The sequence below is a fragment of the Rhinopithecus bieti genome, unplaced genomic scaffold (genome assembly GCF_001698545.2).
Source record: "Rhinopithecus bieti isolate Rb0 unplaced genomic scaffold, ASM169854v2 scaffold_1070, whole genome shotgun sequence".
Classification (NCBI taxonomy): Eukaryota; Metazoa; Chordata; class Mammalia; order Primates; family Cercopithecidae; genus Rhinopithecus; species Rhinopithecus bieti.
The window spans coordinates 5,227,803-5,254,888 of record NW_016803844.1 but is presented as its reverse complement, the minus strand read 5'-3'; the positions used below and the strand labels follow the sequence as shown (position 1 = coordinate 5,254,888).

The 27,086-nt window shown below is 35.9% G+C and overlaps 1 protein-coding gene across 4 annotated transcripts in view; it reads right to left on the bottom strand.

Annotated features, from left to right (window-relative positions):
• LOC108517645 (sperm-associated antigen 16 protein) overlaps nucleotides 1–27,086 on the bottom strand; it is an 82,302-nt gene that overhangs the window by 20,068 nt on the left and 35,148 nt on the right. For 3 of the 4 annotated variants that reach the window (XM_017855728.1, XM_017855719.1, XM_017855710.1), the window contains 2 exons: nucleotides 24,273–24,410; nucleotides 1,557–1,664 (listed from right to left, as the gene is read on the bottom strand). In XM_017855728.1, the coding sequence (XP_017711217.1) occupies nucleotides 1,557–1,664; nucleotides 24,273–24,410 (246 nt within the window). Of the gene's footprint in view, nucleotides 1–1,556; nucleotides 1,665–23,646; nucleotides 24,411–27,086 lie in introns of those variants that run through there. The other variant, XM_017855736.1, reaches the window with a different exon arrangement.

Sequence of the window (27,086 nt, the reverse complement as noted above, 5' to 3'; positions counted from 1 at the left end):
CATTCATGAGATATGGCTTGACTATCTTCTGTTAAAAGAATTAACAACACATAGAATTTCACTAGAATGTAACAAAGAAAAAACATCGCTACAAAAAAATTAAAACATAAAAAAATTTAGCTGGGTATGGTGGCATGCACCTGTAGACTCAGCTACTCAGAAGGCTGAGGTAGAAGGATTGCTTAAATCCAGGAGTTAGAGGCTACAGGGTGCATTAATCTCACCACTGCATTCTACCATGGGTGACAGAATGAGACTCTGACTCTAAAAAGCAAAACAAAACAACAAACAAACAAACAAAAAAGAAATACTATAAAATTTATTATCAAACTACTTGAAAAATGTACAGAAAAAGTAAGGTAAACATTTAATGGTTTACAATGAAAGGAAATATGTATACACTATTAATGTATTTGGGTAAAATATGACATAAGAGATCTCAGACCCTAACTTTGCCTGGCATCAAAAACACTCTATCCTATAGCTGATTTATTATGCAATAGCACAGCTATCAGGCAAAGTATTCACTGTGTTTGACTGATTAACTTGATGCCCAGCTTTTTTGTGACTTGATGGCATCACTGAAGTTTTGTTTTAGGTCTTTATAAAATGCGCTTTAGTGATTCATCCAGATTGCTAAATGGAGATGTTTTTCTTAATGATTAAATGAAGAAATAAAGGCTATCTGAGTATAGAACAAGTGTAGCTATATTACAAAGTAATGTGTGCTTCTTTACCAGGGTGCCTGAAATAATGAAATACAAAAAAACATATAATCTAAAGTGATTAATTTTATATGAAAAATATTCCCTTTAAACGTATTAGGAATTCAAAGAAGTATGGTATATTTTTAAATATAAATGGTTAGGGGCTATTGTATTGGACAGTACAGATATAGAGTATATCATCACGAAAAGTTCTGTTGGATAGCACTACCCTAGAGCAAGCAAATAGAATTTTATTTAAGGATTGTAAATTCTTTACTTGTTTTTGTAGGGGAGGAAGGTAAAGAAGGAGAGAAAGTAAATCTCAATAATGCCTTCAAAATAATTTATAAAAGACTTTTAAATTCATAGTCATTTAGAGATATGTCCCCTATCCCTGAAATACCACAGCTGCACTTTACTCTCTTTGCATACAATTTGATGAACATACCATGTTTTTTCATGTCTTGGTGCATTTGCAGAGGATGTATTATCTGTCAAGAGCACTGTGCTGACCCCACTTCCTCACTGTCTACTCTTACTTGTACTTGAGAATTTAATTCCTGTGGAAATAAATCCTTGAGTCATATCACACTCCAATCTTATTGGGATGATGGACCTCTTGGGTGGCATAGTAACAATGCAGTGTATTTCAGTATATTTCTGCTTAACTCCTCCCACTTCACACACACAAATAGTTTCTGAGACCCTTGACAGCAAGGGCCGCAACTTACTCATCTTATGCTCAATAAATGTGGAACTAATAACTTTGTCTAAAACTTTGTCATAATCAAATTACTTAACATGTATTAAATAACTCTTTAATAAATATACCAACAAATATAAGCTTACCCTTTGAGGTCACTGATTAATTTTTTTTTTTCCTGGACTATTCGCTTGTGATGCATTCGATGAAAATCACGCTCTTTCTGAATTTTCAGCAGATCTTCTCTAGCTTTGCTGAAAAAAAATAGTAACTTTATAAATCACTGCTAATTCCTTTTCAAAATTATTTAGTCTTGAGTTCAAATCTAGTATTGGGCCATTCAAAAGATAATAGGAAAACAAATATTTTGCTATAATTCTCATTGAAGGTTCCCATCAAACATAATTTGTATAAGGTCATATTAGGTTTGGGGGTGAAGGATGAAAGGGCAAAACCTGTAGTTCCAAAAATATGATTCACCTACATTTAATCTAAGTAAGTGAAAATTAAAGGTATGTTGTCAGAACACATCCATAGTATAAACCATCTACTTCCAAAGAGAACTTGTTTGGCTTGGAAAATTGAAATATATGAAACACAATAATTCAAAATTATTAAAAATAAAGACTTTATGGAATTTAACTCTGAACTTCCTAGAATGTAAAGTTAAAGAGAATATACTATTCAGTTCTGATAACTGGGAAAAGAAAGCATATACATTCCAAAAAACCAAGATTTTATGGTGTATATTAAATAAATATATGTCATCAGTGGATCTGATTACTACATAATTCATAGCTTGATAAGAATGGTCTTCAATATCAGTGCTGTAATACAGAAAAAATTTTCAACTTGATATATCTTCTGCAAACCTCTGGTACAAGGCAAGCGAAAGCATTCTTCCTAAGCCCAGGTTCTATGTGAAAATTTAATAAGAAGGTTTCACTTACCTCCATAATATGTTAGTTTCAATATATAAATGTGAAATATAATTTATAATGGAAAAGTAGTTCTCAACCTCAGATAACTGACAAAGTACTACAGCATTGAGACTGTCACATTTCTATTCTGAAAAATGGACTGCTACCTCACATTTGGCTTGAAACAGAAAATATCTACTTTTCTGGGTCACAACTATTTCAAAATTGTGATTCACATAAAATAAATGCACATGAACAGATTTCTGCTTTAAGTGGTGTCAGAACAGCCAGTCACTGAGGAGCAGTGTATGGGATGCTACCAAAGATGTTTATGAGATAAAGTAAGGCTCTCAATGAAGCATAAGTCAAGATCAGTGACTTCTTGAGGCAAGATCAAATTACATGAGGCATATGGTGCAAGGTCTCGGATCCATTCTTCTAAGTTTCTTTCTTCTTCTTTTCTTTTTTTTTAATTTTAAGTTCTGGGGCACAGGTGCAAGTTCTGAAGGTTTGTTATATAGGTAAATGTGTGCCATGGTGGTTTACTGCACCTATCAACCCATCACCTAGGTATTAAGCCCAGCATACATTCACTATTTTTCCTAATACTCTACCGCCCCCAACCACACCTCCCACCCCCCAACAAACCCCAGTGTGTGTGGTTCCCTTTCCTGTGTCCATGTGTTTTGATTGTTCAGCTCCCACTTATAAGTGAGAACATGCAGTGTTTGGTTTTCTGTTACTGTTAGTTTGCTGAGGATAATGGCTTCCAACTCCATCCATGTCCCTACAAAGGACATAATCCCATTCCTTTTTATGACTGCATAGTATTTCATGGTGTATATGTACCACATTTTCTTTATCCAGTCTATCATTGATGGGCATCTGGGTTGATTCCATGTCTTTGTGATTGTAAATAGTGCTGCAATGAACATACACATGCGTGTGTCTTTGTAACAGAATGATTTATATTCCTTTGGGTATATACCCAGTAATGGGATTGAGTTTATGTGTGTCTTTGTATGTGAGATGGGTCTCTTGAATACAGCACACCAATGAATCTTGACTCTATCCAGCCTGCCACTCTGCATCTTTTAATTGGGGCATTTAGCCCATTTACATTTAAGGTTAATATTGTCATGTATCAATTTCATCCTGTCATCATGATACTAGCTGGTTATTTTGCAGACTTGTTTATGTAGTTGCCTCATATTGTCACTGGTCTGTGTACTTCAGTGTGTTTTTGTAGTGGCTGGTAATGGTTTTTCCTTTCCATATTTACTGTTTCCTTCAGGAGTGCTTGCAAGGCAGGCCTGGTGGTGATGAATTCTCTCAGCATTTGCTTGTCTGAAAATCATTTTATTTCTCCTTCATTTATGAAGCTGAGTTTGACCAGATACTAAATTCTAGGTTGGAAATTATTTTAAGAAAGTCAAATATTGGCCCCCACTCTCTTCTGGCTTGTATGGTTTCTGAAGAGATGTGCTGTCTGATGGGCTTCCCTTTACAGGTGACCTGGCCTTTCTCTCTGGCTGCCCTTAACATTTTTTCCTTCATTTTGGCCCTGGAGAATCTGATGATTATGTGTCTTTTGCTTGATCTTCTCATGGAGTATCTTACTGGGGTTGTCTGGGTTTCCTGAATTTGAACATTGGCCTGTCTTGCTAGGTTGAGGAGGTTCTGGATGATATCCTGAAGTGTGTTTTCCAATTTGGTTCCATTCTCTCCATCTCTTTCGAGTACTCCTATCAGTCATAGGTTTGATTTTTTAACATAATCGCACAGTTCTCAGAGGTTTTGATCATTCCTTTTCATTCTTTTTTTCCTCTACTCTTGTCTGCCTTATTTCAGCAAGATAGTCGTTAAGCTCTGATACCCTTTCTTCTGCTTGGTCTCTTTGGCTATTGATGCTTGTTATTGCATTGTGAAGTTCTTGTGTTGTATTTTTCAGCTCGATCAGGTCATTTATATTCCTCTCTATACTAGTTATTTTGGTAAACAGCTCCTGTAATGTTTTTTTATCACGGTTCTTAGCTTCTTTGTAATGAGTTAGAACATAATTCTTTAGCTCAGTGAAGTTCATTATTACCCGTCTTCTGAAGCCTACTTCTGTCAAATTCATCCATCTCAGCCTCAGCCCAGTTCTGTGCCTTGCTGGAGACATGTTGCAATCATTTTGGAGGGAAAAGGCACTCTGGCTTTTTCAGTTTTCAGCATTTTTGTGTTGATTCTTTCTCATCGTCATGAGTTTATCTACCTTTGATCTTGAGGTTGCTGACCTTTGTATGGGTTTTTTGTGGGGTCCTTTTCATTGATGTTGTTTTCTGTTTTTCTTATAGCAGTCAGGCCCCTCTTCTGTAGGGCAGTTGCAGTTTGCTGGGGATCCACTCGAGACCCTATTTGCCTGGGCCCCTCCCACCCCTGGAGTTATCACCAGCAGAGGCTACAGACCAGTACAGATGGCAGCCAGCTCCTTCCTCTGGGAGCTGTATCCCAGAGGGGCACCAACCTGATGCCAGCTGGAATTCTCCTGTATGAGGTATCTGGGGACTCCTGTTGGGAGGTCTCATCTAGTCAGGAGGAGTGGGATCAGGGACCTGCTTAAATGAGCAGTCTGGCTACCCCTTGGTGGAACAGGTGTGCTGCACCCTCACCTGGGCTCCCCTGACTCTCCAGAGCCAGCAGGCAGAAAAGACAAAGACCATAGATCCATTATACCACAGCTGCCCCTTCTCCTAGTGACTCCTCTCAGGGATATCAAAGTTCTGTTCATGAACTCCTGTCTAGGGATGCTGAAATTCCCACAGAGAGGCCTGTCCCAGTGATAAGAAATGGATCAGGGTTCCACTTAAGGAAGCAGTCTAGCCATGAACTGACACAGTTGCTGTGCTGCTCTGTGGGGAATTGCTCCTGGTCCTGACCACCTAGTCTCACTGGCACCTACAGCAGGGGACAATGGCCAACTGGAGCCGCAGTGATGGTGGCCACCCCTTCTGCCCTGGGAATTAAGTCTTCTTAGGCAGTCTCTGGCCTGCTGTGTTGGCTGGCAGGGATTCCAAGCCAGTGTGTTTTAGCTTGTGGGGTTCTGTGGAAGCGAGGCCACTTGGCTCCCTGGCTTCAGCCCCCTTCCCATAGGAGTGGACAGATATACTGCCTCATGGGAATTCCCAGAGCCGGAGTATGCAAATACTCTGTCTTGGTGCCTGCTCAAATGGCCAGCCACCCAAGCAGCTGCCATGTCTTTACAGTTCTGTGCTTGGGACGCAAGGCCCTGGTAGCATGAGCTTGCAAGGGGAACTCCTGATCTGTGGGTTGCAAGGATCCATGAGAAAAGCATGGTTTTCAGGGAGGGGTAGCACAATCCTGCACCACCTCCTTTGGCCCAGGGAGAAAGCTTCCTTTGCCCATGCAGCTCTTGGGTGGGCCCTTGATGCTTTTCCTTGCTTTCCCTGGGTTGCACCAACCACCTAGTCAGTCCCAGTGAGAGAAGCTTGGTACCTCAATTGAAGATGCAGAATTCACTTGTTCTTTTCATCCTTCTTGGTGGGAGCCGCAGAGTGGAGCTGTTTCTATTTGGTCAACTTGGCTGCTCCCGCCCTCTGTTTCTTTCTCCTCACCTACCCATACACCCTATTTTTTAAAAAATGACCTCTACTGTTATTTATATTACTGCCAATTTTGTAGTTTCATTACGTGTAAATAAACAATGATCAGGTGACTCACAGTACTCATGGTGAACTTTCTCCACCTAAACCTCAACCTCATTTTCATGCCAACAATCTTATATGTGCAAGAAATGATTGATTTGAACATTCAGTCTTGAAAAGTCATCTGAGGAATATACTAATGATTAGATAAACAATGTATTCTTTCCTGATTTTAACCCGTGGGTATATCAAGAATATAATTTGACAAATAATATAAGTTGACAACATAAGTTGAGAAATAATATAGATAATGATATTGAATGAAGTGCTTTTATCTAATTTTCTAATTTGCTTGTCATTGCATTGCTTCTGGTCAAGATGTCCATTTATCTATATTGCTAAATGAAAATTTTAATTATTACTTTTAAAATTTATGCAGGCACATAGTAGATGTATAATTATTTATGGGGTACATGAGATAATTTGAAACAGGCATGCATGTGTAATAATCATGGAAAACAGAGTATTCATCCCCTCAGGCATTTATCCTGTTACAAAAAAATCCAATTTTACTTTTAGCTATTTTTAAATGTACAATTAAGTTATGACTACAGTAACCCTGTTGTGCTAACAAATACTAGGTCTTATTCATTTTCTATTTTTTTCTGTACCCATTAACCATCCCTGCCTCACCCACACCCACCCACTACCCTTCCTCCCCAGCCCCTGGCCACCATCCTTCTACTCTCTATCTCCATTAGTTCAATTGTTTTGATTTTCAGATCCCACAGATAAATGAGAACATGTGAAACTTGTCTTTCCATGCCTGGGTTAACATAATGACCTTCAGTTCCACCATGTTGCAAATGACAGAATCTCATTCTTTTTTACAGCTGAGTAGTTCTCCGTTACATATATGTACCATATTTCCTTTATCCATTCATCTGCTGATGGACACTTAGGTTGCTTTCAAATCCTGGCTATTGTGAACAGTGCTGCAACAAACATGAGAGTGCAGATATCTCTTTGATATACTGATTTCCTTTCTTTTGGGTATATACCCAGCAGTGAGATTGCTGGATCATATGGTACATCTATTTTTAGTTTTTTGAGGAACTGTGAACTGTTCTTCACGGTGGTTGTACTAATTTACATTCCCACCAACAGTGTACAAGGTTCCCTTTTCTCCATATCCTTGTCAGCATTAATTATTACCTGCCTTTTGGATAAAAGCCATTTTAACTGCGGTGAGATGATATCTCATCGTAGTTTTGACTGACATTTCTCTGACGATCAATGATGTTGAGCACCTTTTCATATACCTCTGTCATTTGTATGTCTTCTTTTGAGAAAAGTCTGTTCAAATTTTTGTCCATTTTTTAATTGGAGTATTAGATTTTTTTCTTATAGAGTTTCTTATATAATCTGGTTATTAATACCTTATCAGATGAGTCATTTGCAAACATTTTCTCCCATTCTATGGGTTTGTCTCTTCACTTTGTTGATTATTCTCTTTTCTATGCAGAAGCTTTTTAACTTGATGTGATCCCATTTGTCCATTATTTGCTTTGGATGCTTGTGCTTATAGGGTATTACTCAAGAAATTTCTGCCAAGACCAATGTCATTGAGAGTTTCTTTTAATTTTCTCTTAGGAGTTTCATTTTGATTTGATTTTTTGCATATGATGAGACATATTGTTCTAATTTGATTCTTCTTCATATGGATATCCAGTCAGTTTTCCCAGCACCATTTATTGAAGAGACTGTCTTTTCCACAGTGTATGTTCTTGGCACATCTGTCAAAAATGTGTTCACTGTAGGTGTGTGGTTTTGTTTCTGGTTCTCTATTCTGTTCCATTGGTCTATGTGTTTGGTTTTATGTCAGTACCATGTTGTTTTGGTTACTATATTTCTGTAGTATAATTTAAAGTTAAGTAATGTGATCCGGTTTTGTTCTTTTTGCTTAGGATAGCTTTGGCTATTTTTTTATGTCAGTACCATGTTGTTTTGGTTACTATATTTCTGTAGTATAATTTAAAGTCAAGTAATGTGATTCAGTTTTGTTCTTTTTGCTTAGGATAGCTTCGGCTATTCTGGATCTTTTGTGATTCCATATACATTTTAGGATTGTTTTTTCTATTTCTGTGAAGAATGTCATGGGTATTTTGATAGGGGTTACACTGAATTTGCAGGTTGCTTAGGGTAGTATGGACATTTTAACAATATTGATTCTTAGAACCCATGAACATGGAATGTCTTTCCCTGTTGTCGTGTCCTCTTCAATTTCTTTCATCCGTGTTTTATAGTTTTCATTGTAGAGGTATTTCATTTCTTTGCTTAAGTTACTTTCTAATTTTATTTATGGCTATTGTAAGTTGGATTACTTTCTAATTTCTTTTTCAGATTCTTCACTGTTGGCATATAGAAATGCTACTGGTTTTTGTATGTTGATGTTGTACCCTGAAACCTTGCTGAATTTATCAGTTCTCATCATTTTTTTTTTGGTGGATACTTCAGGTTTTTCCAAATATAAGATCATATCATCTGCAAACAAGGATAATTTGACTTTTTCCTTTCCAATTATATGCCATTTATTTCCTTCTCTTGTCTGATTGCTGGGACTTCCACTACTACATTGAATAACAGCGGTGACAATGGGCATCCTTTTCATGTTTCAGATCTTAGAGGAAAGGATTTTAAGTTTTCCCTATCCAGTATGACACTGTGGTATGACATATATAGTGTTTATTGTGTGGAGGTATGTTCCTTCTATACTAAATTTTTTGAGAGTTTTTATCATAAAGGGATGTTGAATTGTATTACATTTTTCTCGGCATTAATTGAAATGAACATATGGTTTTTATTCTTCATTATTTTGATGTATGTATCACATTGATTAATTTGCGTATGTTGAATCATCCTTGCATACCTGAAATAAATCCCATTTGGTCATGATGAATTATCTTTTAATACATTGTTGAATTCAGTTGGCTGGCATTTTGTTGATTTTTGAGTCAACATCAGAGATACTGGCCTGTAGTTTTCTTTTTAGATGTGTCTTTGGCTTGGGTATCAGGGTAATATGGGCCTTGTAGATGAGTTTGGAAAGATACCCTTTTCCTGTATTTTTCAGAATTGTTTGAGTAGCACTGGTGTTAGTTCTTCAAATGTTTGGTACAATTTAGCAGTGAAGCCAGCATGTCCTGTTATTTTCTTTACTGGGAGACTTCATATTATAGCTTCAATCTTGTTCATTGTTATTGGTCTTTAATATTTTGGATTTCTTCATGGTTTAATCTTGGTAGCTTGCATCTGTCTAGGAATTTACCCATTTCCCCTGGATTTTCCAATTTATTGGCAGGTAGTTGGTCATAGTAGCCACTGATGATCCTTTGAAATTCTGCAATCCCAGTTGTAATGCTTCCTTTTCCATCTGATTTTATTCATTTGGGTCTTTTCCTTTTTTTTCTGCTTTAATCTGCCTAATGATTTGTTGATTTTGTTTATCTTTTCAAAAGAATAACATTTTTTGTTTCCTTGACATTTGTATTGCTTTCTTCATTTCAAATTCATTTATTTCTACTCTGTTCCTTTTTATTTCTTTTCTTATACTAATTTTGGGTTGTTTGCTCTTGCTTTGCTAGCTTTTTAAGATTAATCATTAGGTAATTTATTTGAAGTTTTTCTTCTTTTTTGATGTAGGCACTTATATAAGTGCTTATAAATTTCCCTCTTAGTACTGCTTTCACTGTATCCCATAGATTATGGTATGTTGTGTTTCCATTATCATTTGTTTCAAGAGTTTTCTTCTTAATTTCTTCACTGATCCACTGGTCATTCAGGAGCATATTGTTAAATTTCTATGCGTTCGTATGGTTTCCAAAATTCCTCTTCTTGTTGATTTATAGTTTTATTCCATTGTGGTCAGAGAAGATGTTTGATATTATTTCAATTTTTGAATGTTTTAAAACCTGTTCTGTAACCTAACATATAGTCTGTCATTGAGAATGGAAATATCTATTAAGTCCATTTGTTCTATGGTGCACACTAAGTCTGATGTTTGTGGATTTTCTGTCTGGAATACCTGTCCAATACTGAAAGTGGGGCGTTGAAGTCTCCAGCTATTACTGTATTGCGATCCATCTCTCTCTTTAGCTCTAATAATATTTACTTTATATATCTGGGTGCTCCAGTGTTGGGTGCATATATATTTACAACTGTTATATCCTCTTGCTGAATTGACTGCTTTATCATTACATAATGACATTCTTATGAAGGTAAATCCTGCCAAGATAAAATTCTTCCCTTCAAGGCAGTGGGGTCCCTTTTATCCCAGAAAGTGTCTAGAAATGTTATGTGGGAGCTCAGGCCTGGAATGGGGGCCTCAGGACCCAGGGGTGCTGCAGAAAAGGCATAAGCCAGTGCCTACTTCTGAGGCCCCTGGGGAAAGGGCAACACACAGGCACAGGCAAAGATACTTTGCAAGTGAAGGAAAAGTAAAAGAAAAATTCTCTACCCCTGGCAGATGGACAGCTGTATTAGTCCATTTTCACACTGTGCATAAAGACATACTTGAGACTGGGAAGAAAAAGAGGTTTAATGGACTTACAGTTCCACATGGCAGGGGAGGCCTCACAATCATGGAGGAAGGCAAGGAGGAGCAAATCACATCTCACATGATGGCAGCAGGCAAAAAAAGTGAGCTTGTGCAGGTAAACTCCCCTTTTATTTATTTTAAAATTATTTTATTTACTTATTTATTTTGAGACAGAGTCTCGCTCTGTCATCCAGGCGGGAGTGCAGTGGCACGATCTTGGCTCACTGCAAGCTCCGCCTCCCAGGTTCATGCCATTCTCCTGCTTCAGCCTCCCCAAACTCCCTTTTTAAAACCATCAGATCTCATGAGACTTATTTACTATCACGAGAACAGCACCAGAAAGACCTGCCCCCATGATTCAATTACCTCCCACCAGGTCCCTCCCACAACACAAGGGAATTCAAGATGGGATTTGGGTGGGCCAACCATATTGCACACTCGGCCCCTCTCAAATCTCATGTTTTCACATTGCAAAACACAATAATGCCTTCCCAACAGTCCCCCAAAGTCTTAACTCTTTTCAGCCTTAACTCAAAAGTCCACAGTCCAAAGTCTTATCTGAGACAAGGCAAGTCCCTTCCACCTGTGAGCCTGTAAAATCAAAAGCAAGTTAGTTACTTCCTAGATACAATGGGGCTACAGGCATTGGGTAAATATACCCATTCCAAATGGGAGAAACTGACCCAAACAAAGGGACTACAGGCCCCATGCAAGTGCAAAATCCAGCAGGGTAGTCAAATCTTAAAGCTCCAAAATGATCTCCTTTGACTCCATGTCTCACATTCAGGTCATGCTGATACAAGAGGTAGGCTCCTGCGGTCTTGGGCAGCTCTACCCCTGTGGCTTTATAAGGTACACCCTTCCTCCTGGGTGCTTTCAATGGCCAGTGTTTAGTGTCTGTGGCTTTTCCAGGTGCACAGTGCAAGCTGTCGGTGGATCTAACATTCTGGGGTATGAAGGACAGTGGCCCTCTTCTCACAGCTCCACTAGGCAATGCTCCAGTAGGGACTCTGTGTGGGGGCTCCCACCCCATATTTCCCTTTTGCACTGCCCTAGCAGAGGTTCTCCGTGACAGCCCCACCCCTGCAGCAAACTTCTACCTGGGCATCCAGGAGTTTATATACATCTTCTAAAATCTAGGCAGAGGTCCCATACCTCAATTTTTGACTTCTATGCACCTGAAGACTCAACACCACATGGAAGCTGCCAAAACTTTGGGCTTCAATCTTCTAAAGCAACAGCCTGAGCTGTACCTTGGCCCCTTTTAGTCATGGCTGGAGCAGCTGGGATGTAGGGCACCAAGTCACTAGAATGCACACAGCAGAGGGACCCTAGGCCCGGCCCATAAAACTATTTTTTCCTCCTAAACCTCTGGGCTTGTGATGCCAGGGGCTGTGGCAAAGGTCTCTGACATGCCCTGGAGACATTTTCCCCATTGTCTTGGTGATTAACATTCAGCTCCTCATTACTTATGCAAATTTCTGCAGCTGGCTTGAAATTCTCCACAGAAAATGGGATTTTTCTTCTCTATCACATCATCAAGCTGCTAATTTTCCAAACTTTTATGCTCTGTTTCCCTTTTAAAACTGAATGCCTTTAACAGCACCCAAGTCACCTTCTGAATGCTTTGATGCTTAGAAATTTCTTGTACCAGATGATAACCTAAATCATCTCTCTCAAGTGTAAAGTTCCATAAATCTCTAGGACAGGGGCAAAATACCACCAGTCTCTTTGCTAAAACGTAACAAGAGTCACCTTTGTTCCAGTTCCCAAGAAGTTCCTCATCTCCATCTGAGATCATCTCAGCCTGGATTTCTTTGTCCATATCATTATCAGCATTTTGGGCAAAGCCATTCAACACGTCTCTTTCCAAACTTTCCCACATTTTCCTGTCTGCTTCTGAGCCCTCCAAACTGTTCCAACCTCTGCCTGTTACCCAGTTCTAAACTCACTTCCACATTTTCTGGTATCTTTTCAGCAACGCCCACTCTACTGGTACCAATCTACTGTATTAGTCCATTTTCACACTACTGATAAAGACATACCTGAGACTGGGAAGAAAAAGAGGTTTAATGGACTTACAGTTCCACTTGGCTGGGGAGGCCTCACTATCACGGTGCAAGGCAAAAAAGAGCAAATCACATCTTATATGGATGGTGGCAGGCAAAAAAAAGAGCTTGTGCAGGGAAACTCCCCTTTCTAAAACCATCAGATCTCATGAGACTTATTCACTATCAGGAGAAGAGCATGGGAAAGACCTGCCCCCATGATTCAATTACCTCCCACCAGGTACCCTCCCTCAACACGTGGGAATTCAAGATGAGATCTGGGTTGGGACACAGCCAAACCAATCAACAGGTAACCATCTTTGGCCTAATATTCCATCACAGCAAGTAGAAGTATCCTACTCCTGAGGTAGTAGTATGAAACTCCTACAAAGACCAACTACAGATAGAAGGCAGAGTTTAGCCACAACACAGAGAACAGACAAAGAGACAGGAAAAGTCCTCATTCCTAAGGCTCAGGTACACAAGACCTCCCTAGTGAAGATGGACTAAAAAGACAGAAACTCTCTGCCATCTCCCTGAGATGGCAGACTGTTTGGCATCATCCTTACCGAGTACTAAGTAAAGAGGAGAGAATTTAAGTAGAGTGAATGGAAAATAAATAAATGGTTGAGTTGACACTTTGTTGTGAAAGCACAAGAACCTCACTTGAATTCTCATTTAGAAAATGATTCAATCTTCAATTAGAAGTATGGAGAAAGGCTGTGTGTAGAAGAGATAAATTGTACTGAAAAAGGATCAATGGATCTGTTCAAATAATTTGCAAACAGAATAATGAACAAGATCTTTGAACATTTATTTTAACCCCATATTTTAAAAAAAGAATTGTACAGAATATCCTGAAAGGGCTATCAAAACAAGTTAGCTCTAAAGCATATCAAGTTGAATCAGTTTATCTAAAAAATAAACCATATTTGTTTTAGAACAGTAGATAAAAATCCAATATTATGTCTTTATAATCAGCTAACAGATCCAGTTACTTCACTGGAGCAATGCTAGTATGATAATAATATCATATTCAATATAGGAAATTCTTCATAGCAATGTGACCTTGTTAATCTACATAACCTCTGTAAATATCAAATTTAGCACCTCCACAATGGACGTATAATGAGCTTCAAAGCATATTCAATTAAATATTTTAGTAAAGTGGCTTAAATACTGTCTTACGTATCAAAAATACTAAATTACTCAATAAATGTTTCTGTACTCATAATTACAATCATCATCATCATTTCATAATATTACTATTTAGTATAGTAAAAGACACACACACAATTCTTCCAAGCAGTAAATTTATCTTCCTACAAGGAGTGTGCCAGTAAGTAAATATTCTCTAATTGACCAAAATATTAGGATGTGTGATTATTAGTAGCATTGTGTACTTTCAAAAAATGAATTTAAAATTTTGTGAATGTCTATTTTGAGTATACTAAATTGTCTTAATTTCAGTCACTTGAATTATGTAAATGAGCTTATTTTTATCTTATGTGAAATGTAAACCCACAACATGTTAAAAATACTTTAAGAAATAATGCTGTAAAATTTCTTAAGCAGAACCATAAATGTGCAGCATTGCATCAACTCACTTTTTAAATATACATTAGAAGCCTATTTGTGCTCATCCCAGGAAACAAAGCATAGAAATTGACTGAAGTATCAGACCTTAAAATTTTTCTGACCATTAAATTGGTTTTCAGGGACTTGCTTTCTGTTTGCACAATGAAGTCTATTCAGTAAAACTATTCAAATTAATTTCATGGTGGTGCCTCTCCTATTATGACCTTCCTGCTGCCCATCTGCTTAATAAATGGAAAATGAAAGTTGTACTAAAGAATAAAGTTTAAAATATTCATATAAGCAACTAATATTTTAAACTATATAATATTTCCTCATCACATTAGTAGAGCATCTTTGTGTTTTAAAAAAACACAGCAAACATTCTGTTTCAAGTACAACAAATTTAAGAGTTACTCAGTGGAACATTCTATTTAAATGTGTACATCGTAAAGAAAACAATTTGCACATGCTTTGTCTTAATAAAATGGTACAATGACTGACTAACTTCTCCATTTCAGGAAACCAGCACATCAAAGTCTACAATTCAATTATGCAATATTAAGGTACAGATATTCTTATAGTACTATAAAATTATTGCCCCAAAACTCCATTTTCAATATGATATGAATATTATTTAATAGTATGTTCAAAATATTTTGAAGTGAATATCCATGGAAAATAATTTTATTAACTGAATAGTTTTAAGTATTTTTGAATGATCACTTAATAATCCGAGTTTAGTGGACAGCGCATCTCGTTGTTTCTACAATCTGGCAAAGTAAAATCCATATGAACATTTCTTGTTTAGCCTGGCATCGGAGAGTAGGGCCATCTTGTTATATCTTTTTTCTTAACGTGTTAAAACTGAATCAAAAGAATTTCTGATAATTAGCAATCCCAATCTCATTAGAAATAATACACTCTATTTTCTAATAATATTAATACATTAGCCAAATAGCTGCCATTATATCGTCCATTGTTTATACAACGTCAATTTTATTTCACCCACTAACATTTTCATATTGGGAATGATTGTTAGCCAAGAATGGAATTCATCAACCAGATTAGAGAAAAATTTTCACTATATCTTAGCCAAAATAGAAAGTGGTATATCCATATCCAGAAAAAATACCTTCTTAATTTAATGAGCAATTACTTAAACACTAAAGCATGAAACTTTATGAGCCTCATTATTATCTTTATTTTCACAGTGTTTGTTTCTGAAAGTCATAAAACTAAATGGGTCTTCATAAAAGCTGGGTACTCTTTGACCTTTTATAGAAGTAAATTTTGAAAGTGAAATAAAACCCCTTAGTAAATCACCTTAATTTTCCTCAATATTAATTGCCATGTAATTATACCTATATTTTCTGGCAGATTGTAAAAGGAAGTATTTCATTATTTTTAAAATGGTAGTTTTTCATCTTCCTGTTAGTAACTCCAATCAGTATTATTTTCTTCGGGGCTCTCAATAAACCCTTTCTGGTCTGCATTATATTTCCTTACTGTAAAAGCCTGGCAAAGGAAGACAATACTCAAAATGGGGAAAGACTGGTTACATTCCCAAGAAAATAATGCCTACCCCAAATAAATGCCATGAAAGGGGCAAAAACCACCAATTAACTGCTCTAAAAAGTATTAAAAGCTTAACTAAAGAGCCAGAAGTTTAATAGCACACAATCACTTAAGCTCCTACTATGTACCAGGCACAGTGATAGGCCCTGGGGATATAGTGAACACAAAACATAGTCCCTATTATATGGAACTCAAAATGCAACAACAAAATATAAACATTAGATAATTAAATGTGAAGGGCATAAATTTCAAGCTCCTTCATAAAGTATTAAATATAACTTAAATGGAGAGATATGCTACGTAAATAGAAAGACTAAAACTTCTGATAGTATCAATTCCTCCCCCCTCAAAAAATAGGTATGTGCGCGCGCGCGCACACACACACACACACACACACACACACATTTTTCCAAAATCAAGTTATATTTGCAACTTAATCCCCATCCTATGTCACACCTACGTCACCCGTATCTGTGGAAATTGGCAAACTTATTCTAAATGGTCAACTGATTTTCAATGAAAGTGCCAAAGAAATTAAATCAGACTTAAAGATAATTTTCTCAAGAAATGGTGCCAGAACAATTATGCGTTTCTATAGTAAAGAAAATTAACTCCTAGCTTCTACTTCACACGATGCACAGAACTTAAGAACATATCCTATGCTGAAATAAAAATATAAATTTTAAGTGTTTTAGAAGAAAACATTGAGTATCTCTGTTACCTATAGTAGAAAATGATATATTCAATAAAATGTCAAAATAAATACTACAAAAAAGATTTTGCTTCATTAAAATTTAAAGTACCTGCTCAACAAAAGATACCATTAATAAATTAAAGATACAACCCATAGACTGGGAGAAAATATTCACAATATTCTAACAAAGCACTTGTATCCAGAATACACAAAAAATTCTTACAATTCAATTACAATTGTATTCAATTACAATTCATCATTTTTAAAGGATGAGTAGTGTATTTTCAGCAAACAAGCGACATAAACATACAGAAAGCAGGATAAATGCTTTGTAGAATGCTTTTTAGAATGGTCAAAAGCAAAAAAAAAAAAATTATGTTTAATATCATTTGTTATACAGAAAATCCATATCAAAAACACAAGATGCCACAACACAACAGTTAAAAATGACTACAATTGAAAAGACTAACAACACTCAATGTTAGTAGCTGTGTGGAGCTACTGGAATTCTCATGTATTCCTACTGAGAAAGCAAAATGGACCAACTTGAATGTGGGAATATGTACTAGCAGTTCATACAGAGTTAAACATCCATCTATCCCCCGATCTAGAATTTCCACTAAGCTTTTATAAAAAAGAAATGAAAACATATTCCTATCAAATATTTGTGCCTCAATGTTCATAGCAATTTTATCTTTAATAACCAACTGTTGGAAATAACTAAATGGAAAAAGGATAAAAAAGTTGTAGTATGCATTATACAACAGAGTACTACTTAGCAATAAAGAGGAACAAATTACTGATACAGGCAAAAATAATACACTGTACAGACTTTATGCTGAGTATAAGATGCCAAACACAGTAATATGCTGTGATTCCATTTATGAAATTCTCAAACAAATCTAAAGTGAAAAATTTCTGAACAGTGATTGCCAGGACACAGAACAACTGAGAAGGGACATGAGGAAAACTTTTGGATAGATAAAAATGTTCTACCTTGAGATGAGTGTGGAGGTTTAAGAGTTGATCTGTTTGTCAAATTATATAGCTAAGACACATATTTCAATATATATAAAGCATAACAAAAAAACTGTAAAAAATATATAATAACTTGAGGTGTAGGGAATGGGTGAGAGTAAAAGAATGACAAAAGTAGAGTGTTGATTATCCTGTAGGTCTATGAGGTTCATTAGTCTATACTGTTTACTTTCTTTGAGTATATAGTAAGAAGGTAACATGAGATCTACCCCTTAACAAATTTTAAGTGTACAATACACTATTGTTGGTGGTAGTACAATGATACATAACAAATCTGTAGCATTCATTTTTGTTTACCTAAAACTTTATGCCCTTTGACTAGTAGTGCCCCATCTTTCTCTCCCCTCGTCCCCTGGAAACCACCATTCTACTCTTTGATTCTATAAATTTTGCCATATTAGATATCTCATATATGGGGAATCATGCAGTAATCACCCCTCTGTGACTGGCTTATATCACTTACTGTAGTGTCCTCAAGGTTCATGCATGTCCTCACATATTACAGAATTTCCCTCTTTTTAAAGGATGAGTAGTATTGCACTGCATGAATGTACCATATTTTTTTACCCATTCATCTGTCAATGAACATTTAGGTTGTTTCTATAATTTGGCTGCTGTGAATAATGCTGTAATGAACATAGGAATGCTAATATCTGCCTGAGATCCTGGTTTCAATTTGATTCACTTCAAATAAATACCCAGGAGTGGGATTTCTTGATTATATGATAGTTCAAATTTTAATTTTTTGAGGAACCTTTGTTCTGTTTTCAGTGGTGACTGCACCATTTGCATTCCCATCAGTAATGTGCAAGGCTTCCAATTCTTCCACATTCACATTAACACTTGTTATTGTTTGTGTTTTTCTTTTTTTGAGTCTTACTCTGTCACCTAGGCTGGAGTGCAGTGGTGTGATCTCAGCTCACTGCAAGCTCCGCCTCCTAGGTTCATGCCACTCTCCTGCCTCAGCCTCCCAAGTAGCTGGGACTACAGGCGCCCACCTGTAACATGCCTGGCTAATTTTTTGTATTTTTTAGTAAAGACAGGATTTCACCATGTTAGCCAGGATGGTCTCGATCTCCTGACCTTGTGATCTGTTGGCTCCCAAAGTGCTGGGATTACAGGCATGAGCCACAGAGCCTGGCCTATTGTTTTTTTCTAATAATAGCCATCCTGAAAAGTATGAGGCGATTTCTCGTTTACTTCTGATTTGCATTTCCTTGACAATTAGTAACATTGAGCATTTTTCCAAGCAGAAGCCTGTTCACATGCTTCTGCTCAAAACTATTAGCTTCACATACCACCTGGGGGAAAAAGCAAGTTTCTAGCACAGGCCTCTACCACTAACCCACTGGTTAGAGCCACTATAGCCTCCTTGCTAATCCTCTAACAAGCCAACCTGTCTCCACCATGTGCTCTTCATACTTCCTTTTTCCTCTGCCTGGAATTCCATTTTCCCAAGTTTATACTCGGCTTTTTCCCTCAGTCTCTTCAGGTTTCTGATGTGCTCCCCTGCCCCGTCCCACCCCTTACCAATCCTACATAAAACAGCACCTCGTCTGTCTCCTTTACGCATGTTATTTTTCTTCATAGCACTTACCACTATCTAATATAAGTTGTATTTGTCAATATTCACATGTAGTCAATGGTTATCCTAATGTACTTAAAAAGTGTCAACGGTTTGGAGTTAAGAAAAGGAAAAGAAGCCTGTCACTAAGGTAGGAGGGGCAGCACAGTATGATGTCACAGATGCTAAGGGAAGATAGGAATAAAAAACAGGATATACAAATGGAAAAAAAAAGACTGCTAAATTTGGGTGTCAAACAGTTCTCTGGTGTCCAAGGCCAACTGAGAAAAAGTTAAATGAAAGCCAGACTGCAAGATGTTCAAGTTCAAGTACAATGGTGCTTTTAGGAATCAATCATCCAAACGAGTTTTGTTTTTTGTTTTTTTGTTTTTTTGTTTTTTTGTTTTTGCATTGTCTACACTATGGGAAGAAGACATAAAATGCTAGTTAAAATAGGCAAGAAGATCAAGCAAAAAGGTTGTAATTAATAAAACTCATAATAGTTACTTATAAACTTCAGACCAAAGTAAATCTTTTGGCATGACAACTACCGAATAAAACAAGGTTTATGAATATAGTGTCTAAACTGTGAAAGACATAATTCTAAGTGATGTTTTATAATCTTCATTCAACCACCAAATCTCTGCAACTGTGGTCACCTGCTTTAAATGCAACTTTAGATTTCTGCATTTAAATAACAATAGGTCTATATTTCAATAGAAAATTTATGTTCTCCTTTTCTGAGAAAACATTCTTCTTCAATATCCAGTATGGGAAATACTTGTACTTCCAATGGAACTATAAATTTTAATAAGATCATTTTCTCCATAAAACATCTATACAGAAATGTTCTCTATAATTATTTTCCCAACTTTATATTTTGAAGATAGACAATCTATATTTATAGATGGTACAGAGAAAACCTGTAGTCAAAAATTGGTAATGTTGACAACAGAGAAAATGACAATTGCCTGCTTTAATTACGGCAATTCAAATGATATTTTAGTGTGAAATATTTTCTCCTTTCATTTCTTTCTTCATGCTTCATCGTTCCTGAATTTAAAAAATACTAATGATGTGATTAATAAAAACCTAGAGATGACAGCGTTTAGAGTTATTGATAATAGCTGACATTTCAAAGCACTTTGTGATTTACAAAGCTCTTTAACATAGCTTGTCTCATTTAATTATCACATTATTCCATAGAAATTAACGACATTATGCAAAATAATTCCCAGTTTAACAATAAGAAAACTGGGAGTAATTCAGTAAACTGAGTTAATAAGTAACAGAGTATTAGAAGCGAGGTATTTGAACTTTAAGATCAGTACTCTTTCCATGGCAACTTTCCCCCAGATAAATATTAATTTTATAGCTGTATCATTTATTTGATTTTTCTAGATACATCACTAAATGCTATTAGTATAATCAAGAATAATATATATCTGCAACCTGACTTTTTTGTGTATTAAAAATCATTATTAGAAAAGTATTTTATATCTACAATTATTTTGCCTTAAGAAATATCCTAATTCTAAAAATATAAACATTAGCTCAAGTTCAATAAAGGGAATCTCATGTTTGTCACTAACTGCTATTTGAAAATTTATCCTCAGAAGTCAAATTGAAAAACCTAGATGATTAAACACTACCATTTGGGGCAGGCTGGTAGCATGACAGCCGTAGTTTGGAAAACTTTTTTCAAAACTTCATTGCAGCACTATTCACAATAGCCAAGAATGTGGAATCAACCTAAGTATCCATCAACAGAAGAATAAATAAATCAAATGTGGCACATATACACAATGGAATGTTATTAAACCATTTTTTAAAAACAGAATGAAACCCTATAATTTGCAGGAACATAGATGGAACTGGAGATCATTATGTTAATAAGCCAGGCACAGAAAGACAAATATTGCGTGTCCTTACTCACATGGGAGCTAAAATAGTTGATCTCATGGAGGTAGCAGGGAGAATGATAATTATCAGAGGCTGGGAAGTATGCGGGGGATGTAGGATGGAAAGGGGAGATAAAGAGAAATTGGTTAATGGATACAAACATAGTTAGATAGAAGAGTTAAGTTCTAGTGTTCAACATCACAGTAGGGTGACTACAGTTAACAATAATTTATCATCTATTTCAAAATAGTTAGATTTAAAATGTTTCCAACACACACAAAAAAATCATGTTTGAGGTGACAGATATCCTAAATACTCTTGATTTGATTACTACACATTATATGTAACCAAAATAACACATGTACAATTACCATATGTACAAATGTATTTGATACATATGTATCAAAATATCACATGTACAATTATATGTATAAATGTATGTACAAGTATTAAGTATAACAAAAAAACTACTGACAAAACGGAACAAAACTTCATTCTGCATTTTCTAAGAATGTATCAGTAGAACCAGGTTATAAGGAAGCATTTTACAAAAATGTGCTGTGAAAGCACACCATGCTTAATATCAACTCAACAAAATAAAGATTAAGCATCTAAGGATCAAGCAGCTTCCTTTCAAATCTTCCATGTCAAGTAAAGCAAACACAAATGTTCCTTGTCTAACTTTTTAGATTTTAAGTTCTATTGAATGAGATAGATTTGAGAAACAGTCACAAACTGTTAAAATTAAAACAATAATCTGATATTTTAGTGAGACAAGATGTTTTATTTGAGTGATAGATTTTAATCCTGGCTTCTTTTAACATTAAGTTAATAATCTGCATGAGTAATATGTTATTTTATATTATTGCTATTAAACATAATATTCAATAAACAACCAGTACTTAACAATGACTATTCAATGTCACTGGAGCTAAACTTATGGCATAAAGAGCTGCATTGATCTATTTAATAGAAAATTAGCAAACTCAAGCAATAATTCAAAGGAGATCAAGAACTGAAAGTGTGTCAGGCAGCACTGTGAGAAATATGCTGTATCAAATTCCCAGTGAATCCATTAGATGAATATACAAAATCATAGTGAGCATCAGGGCAAATAGTACAAAATACTTTTGAGAAATGGAACGAAGAATAGAGAGAACACTGGTTCTAGTAATATATTCTTCAGAATCATCATACACTTCTAATGTAAAATATAAAATTCTAAATGGTACATTACATCCATAGATAATACAAAATTCATAAACCTTGCAAAAACATTTCTACAAGTACGGACAATACTTGAATAAATGATATCACACAAATTATTTACTGCCATCTTTCACAAGTAAGAGCTTATTTTAAATGTTTTCTCTGCTTCTCAATGAAAAGTCATGTTTCTTTAAATTTATCAAAAATCTTAATATTATGTTCCTATATGATAATTCTATTAATCTAATTTTGGTTTTAATATGCCTCTTTAAGTGAGAAAGGCCCTCTTTTTAACTATATTTAATAAAAATGAATTAATAAATAAAACATGAACTCTGCTTCACATCTGGGCATTGATTTTTCCATATAACATTGCCTCAGATGAGCAGATTCACCCCAAATTAATGCATTCACATATTCCTTGTCAGAATAACACTGGCTGTTTACCTAAAATTGTTCACCAGGAATTGCATGCCTTCCATCAATTGTAGAAAGAAGGGTGTGGAGAGATTTGGCTTCTCTTCTATGAATAAATTTATGCCAGGAAATTACTAAACAAAGGTTTCCTTTCAGTAATTCTAAGTTAGAATAAAATTTATTTTCATAAAATATATTAATCATGTACTCTTGAATGAAAAAGGAACTTACAAAATATGGTATTAGTGCAGTTTATATTTAAAAGTTACTCATAAATATGCATTAATATATATGCATTGAGGAAAGTCAAGGCTGTTATTCAACAAAATGGTAAGTGGCTAGCCCTGGGTGGTGAAATTATGGATAGTTTATGTTTTCTTTTAAAAATATTTTTATTTTCATAGACTTAGGGGTAAAAGTGCAGTTGTTTTACATGGATATATTGCATAGTGATGAATCTGGGCATCTGGTGTACCAATCACCCAAGTAGTGGATATTTTACCCATCCCTTACTTTCCTCCATCTCTCCCACCTTTTAGAGTTTCCAGTATCTATTATTCCATTCTGTATGTCCATATGTACTCATTGCTTAGCTCCTACTTATAAGTGAGAATATGTGGTTTTTGACTTTCTGCTTCTGAGTCGTTTCACTAAGGGTGATGGCCTCGAGTTCCATCCATGTTGCTGCAAAAGGCCTGATTTCATTCATTTTTATGGCTGAATAGTATTCCATTATATATAAATGCCACATTTTTTATCCCATCATCTGCTAATGGACACTTAGGTTGATTCCATGACTTTGTTACTGTCAACAGTGCTGCAATAAATGTAAGAGTGTGGGTGGAATTTTTATACAACTGGGTAGATACCCAGTAGTGGAATTGCTGGACTGAAGTCAAAACCACAAAGAGATAGCATCTTTCACCAGCCAGAACAGCTATTATTAAAAAGTCAAAAATAACAGATGTTGGTGAGAATGTGGAGAAAAGAGAACACTCATACATGCTTGGTGGGAATGTAAATTAGTTCAACCTGCACGGAAAACAGTAGATAATTCTCTTTATTTTTTTAATAAACTTTATTTTTAGAGCGGTTTTAAGTTCATAGCAAAATTGATTAGAAGATACAGAGATGTCCCATACACCTCCTACTCCCACACATGCACAGCCTTCCCCATTATCAACAGCCCACAACAGACAGATACATTTGTTAACAACTGATGAACCTACATATCATTGTCACTCAAAGTCCACAGTTTATATTATTCCTTCTGGAGAATTTTCAAATACCGAAATTCCTCTACTAGGAATAAACTAGCATTTTCCTCTCGGCTTTCTATAAATTTAATTATTATTTCAGAAATTAGCCTCTTTACAGGAGAAAATGTTATAAACCACAAAAAGATTATCAAATACATAAGGAAGTGAATATTATATAACAAATGTACCATCTCCTAAACAACTCCCTGCATTCCCTTCTTGTTGGTAAGTTACAATTGTGATAGTTCTGATCATCTGTTTAATTAATTTGCTAGTGAAGCCTCTCACATTTTTTATAACTAGAAAAATCCAGTTTTCCAAAATTAAGGCTCTGGTACATTACACATAATCAACTTCATTCAACTATTTAGTCCAAAAGAAAAACAAGAAAATGTCATTTAAAAAGTAACATACTCAGCTGCTTGTTTGTAGTGCTTCAAATCTTTCTTTAAATTTTTGTTCTCATTTTCCAAAAGCATAATCTGGGTGTAGACATCTGGAACATTCCCAACAGTTCTAAGTTCAGTCACTCCTTTCTGTATTAACTCATACCTAGGATAAAATCAAACAAAAGGGTTTATGTCATTTCTTTCTGCCAAACTGGCTTAATTTATGTACAATTCAAAAAGTTAAGTCTCAGGGAGTATTATAGTAATTACTTGCAGTGTTACATTTATAAGTTAAAATGTCCAATATTCATAATATATTTTAGAATAAAATATGACTTCTAGGTACCAATACCATCATGGTATATAAAATATAATAACAGAACATCTCCTATGTTCCAGGCACTGGTCTAGACAACAGTAAAATTGACAAAAATGTCTAAGTCCCTATTTCATGGAGTTTCCATTCTAGTGGTGAGGGTGATGAGTTCTATGAAGTTAAATAAGATGGCGAAAAGATACAGGAAGAGTGAGGTGGAAACACTGATGGCGGTGCTTGTGCTGTTTTACATGGGGTGGGCATGAATGACAAATATGACTGACAAAAGTGATATCTGAACAGAGATCTAAAGGAAATGAGGGACTGCATTATGTGGATAGTTGGGAGAGCAGCAGCTGGGCCAGATGGAAAAGTAAATGCAATGGCCCTGAACCAAGGAAGTGTTTGGCAACTACAAGAAACAACAAACAGCCAGGGTACCTGGAGTGCCTGGAACTGAAGCCAACTAAGTGACCAAGGAGAGAGTGGTGAAAGATGAGTCAGGAAAACAGCAGGGAGCCATGGTGAGGAAAGGAATTTTACTCTGAATCAGAAGTAAACCATAGGAAGGTTTTGAGACAAGTGACACTGACCAGATTTATGTCTTAAAGGGATTAGTCTAGCAAGCATAGAATCAGAGAGACCAGTTAGCAGGCTATTGCAATAGTCAAGGAGCGAGCATGGTGGCTTGAAGAAAGTTGGTAGCACTGGAGATTATGAGAAGTAAGTACCTTCTAGAAATGCTGTCAAGGTGGGGCCAGCAGGACTATCTGATGGATCAACTGTCAGGTGTTGGTAAATGAGAGAAGGCAAGTGCGACTCCAGGGTTTTTGGCTGAGCAACAGATAGCCATTTATTTACTAAGTGAGGACAAATGCAGGAGGAGCAGAGTGGTTGGAGTAATTAAGGGATTGTTTCCATTCGTGTTAAATGCCTAGCAGACATTTAAGTGAAGATAAACGTTGAGTATACATGTTCAGAGTTCAGGAAAAAAGGGTGGGCAATTTAAATTTGGTAATCAACATTATAGATACTATTTAAAGTCATGAGACTGAAAGAGACCAGCTAGGCAGTGAGAAATGAAAGTAAAGAAAGAAAGAAATGAAGAGATCCTAGGAGTGAGCCATAAACACTACACTGCTTCCAAGTTGAGGGGAAAAGAAAACACTACCAAAAAAGACTAAGCAAGAGAGGCCTGTGAAATAGAGGCAGAATCTGAGAGTTGTGCCCGGGAGCAAATGAAGAAAGTGTTCTAAAAAGGAAGAAATGAACAACAGTGACCAATCCTGCCAGGAGTCTCAAAAGAATACTGAGAATCCATCACTGAAGTTGGCACTGTGAACGTCACTACTGGAAAAAAAAAAAAAAAAGGAAGTTTTCAATAGAGTCATGGGGACAAAAGACAAAGTGAGAGAACGACTGAGAGACTAGGAAATGAGGAAGTGGCAACAAACTTTTTTCAAGGAGATATGCTCTAAAACAGAGCATAGGGAATCAAAATGAACTTAGAAGAAGATATGAAATCTAGGGTGGTTCTTCTCTTCCTTTTTTAAAATGTGAGATATTATTGTACATCTGTATGCTTATGGGAATGACCCAGCAAAGAGGGAAAAAACTGACAATGGAGGTAAAAGAGGGATGACTACAAGAGTAGTATCCTTAAGTCAGTGAGAGGGGCTGGTATCAAGCAGACAAGATGAGGGCTGGCTTCAGGTAACATTAGAGTCTGCGAGAGAAGAGAACACTGGAGGCCAGAGGCAGTGGGGTAGCAAAGAGGGAGGTGGGAGAGATGGAACTTCTATTTTCTCAGTGAAATAAGAAGCAACGTCAGAGAATCAATTGTAGATTGTAAATAATTACAATTTTAATCACTGTGTATGGAAATCAATAAAGTTAAAAAAACAATTTAAGCACAGAAAAATATTTCAAGTAATAGTTATTAATAAATCCCTACAAAGCTTGCTCTAGATGAGCTAAATATTAGAGCTAAAAATTATAAATTATCAGTAGTTTCATATTATAAATCATAATTTAATGTTACATATTTATAAAGTCACATATTTTGTGTTATATACTTTATGATTTTTTCTAAAAAAAAGAGCAAGAGGACTCCCCCATAGAATATCCTGTAGATTAAGATAATAGAATCAATATTCCATCATATTTGCCACAATTTATAAAACAGGAAATAGGTAGCAATTGAATCATAAATTCAGTAAGTAAGCAATTGAATCATAAATTCAGTAAGTACTAGGAATGTGATTTATACTTACCTCAGAAGAGAAGACATAGGGATTGACTGAAGTATTAGACCATAAGCTTTCTCTGACCATAAAATTGATTTTCAGCACCTTGCTTTATTTAATGTGGGAAAACCACTAGAGAAAGTTTCTATGAGGAAAACGTGACTTAATAGTTTTCCTCTAAAGTAAACACTATAAATAAAATAATGTGATAAAAGAAGCACAAATCCAAATACATTTATTACATAGTATATATCTCAGGATATTCAAAATTATCAGG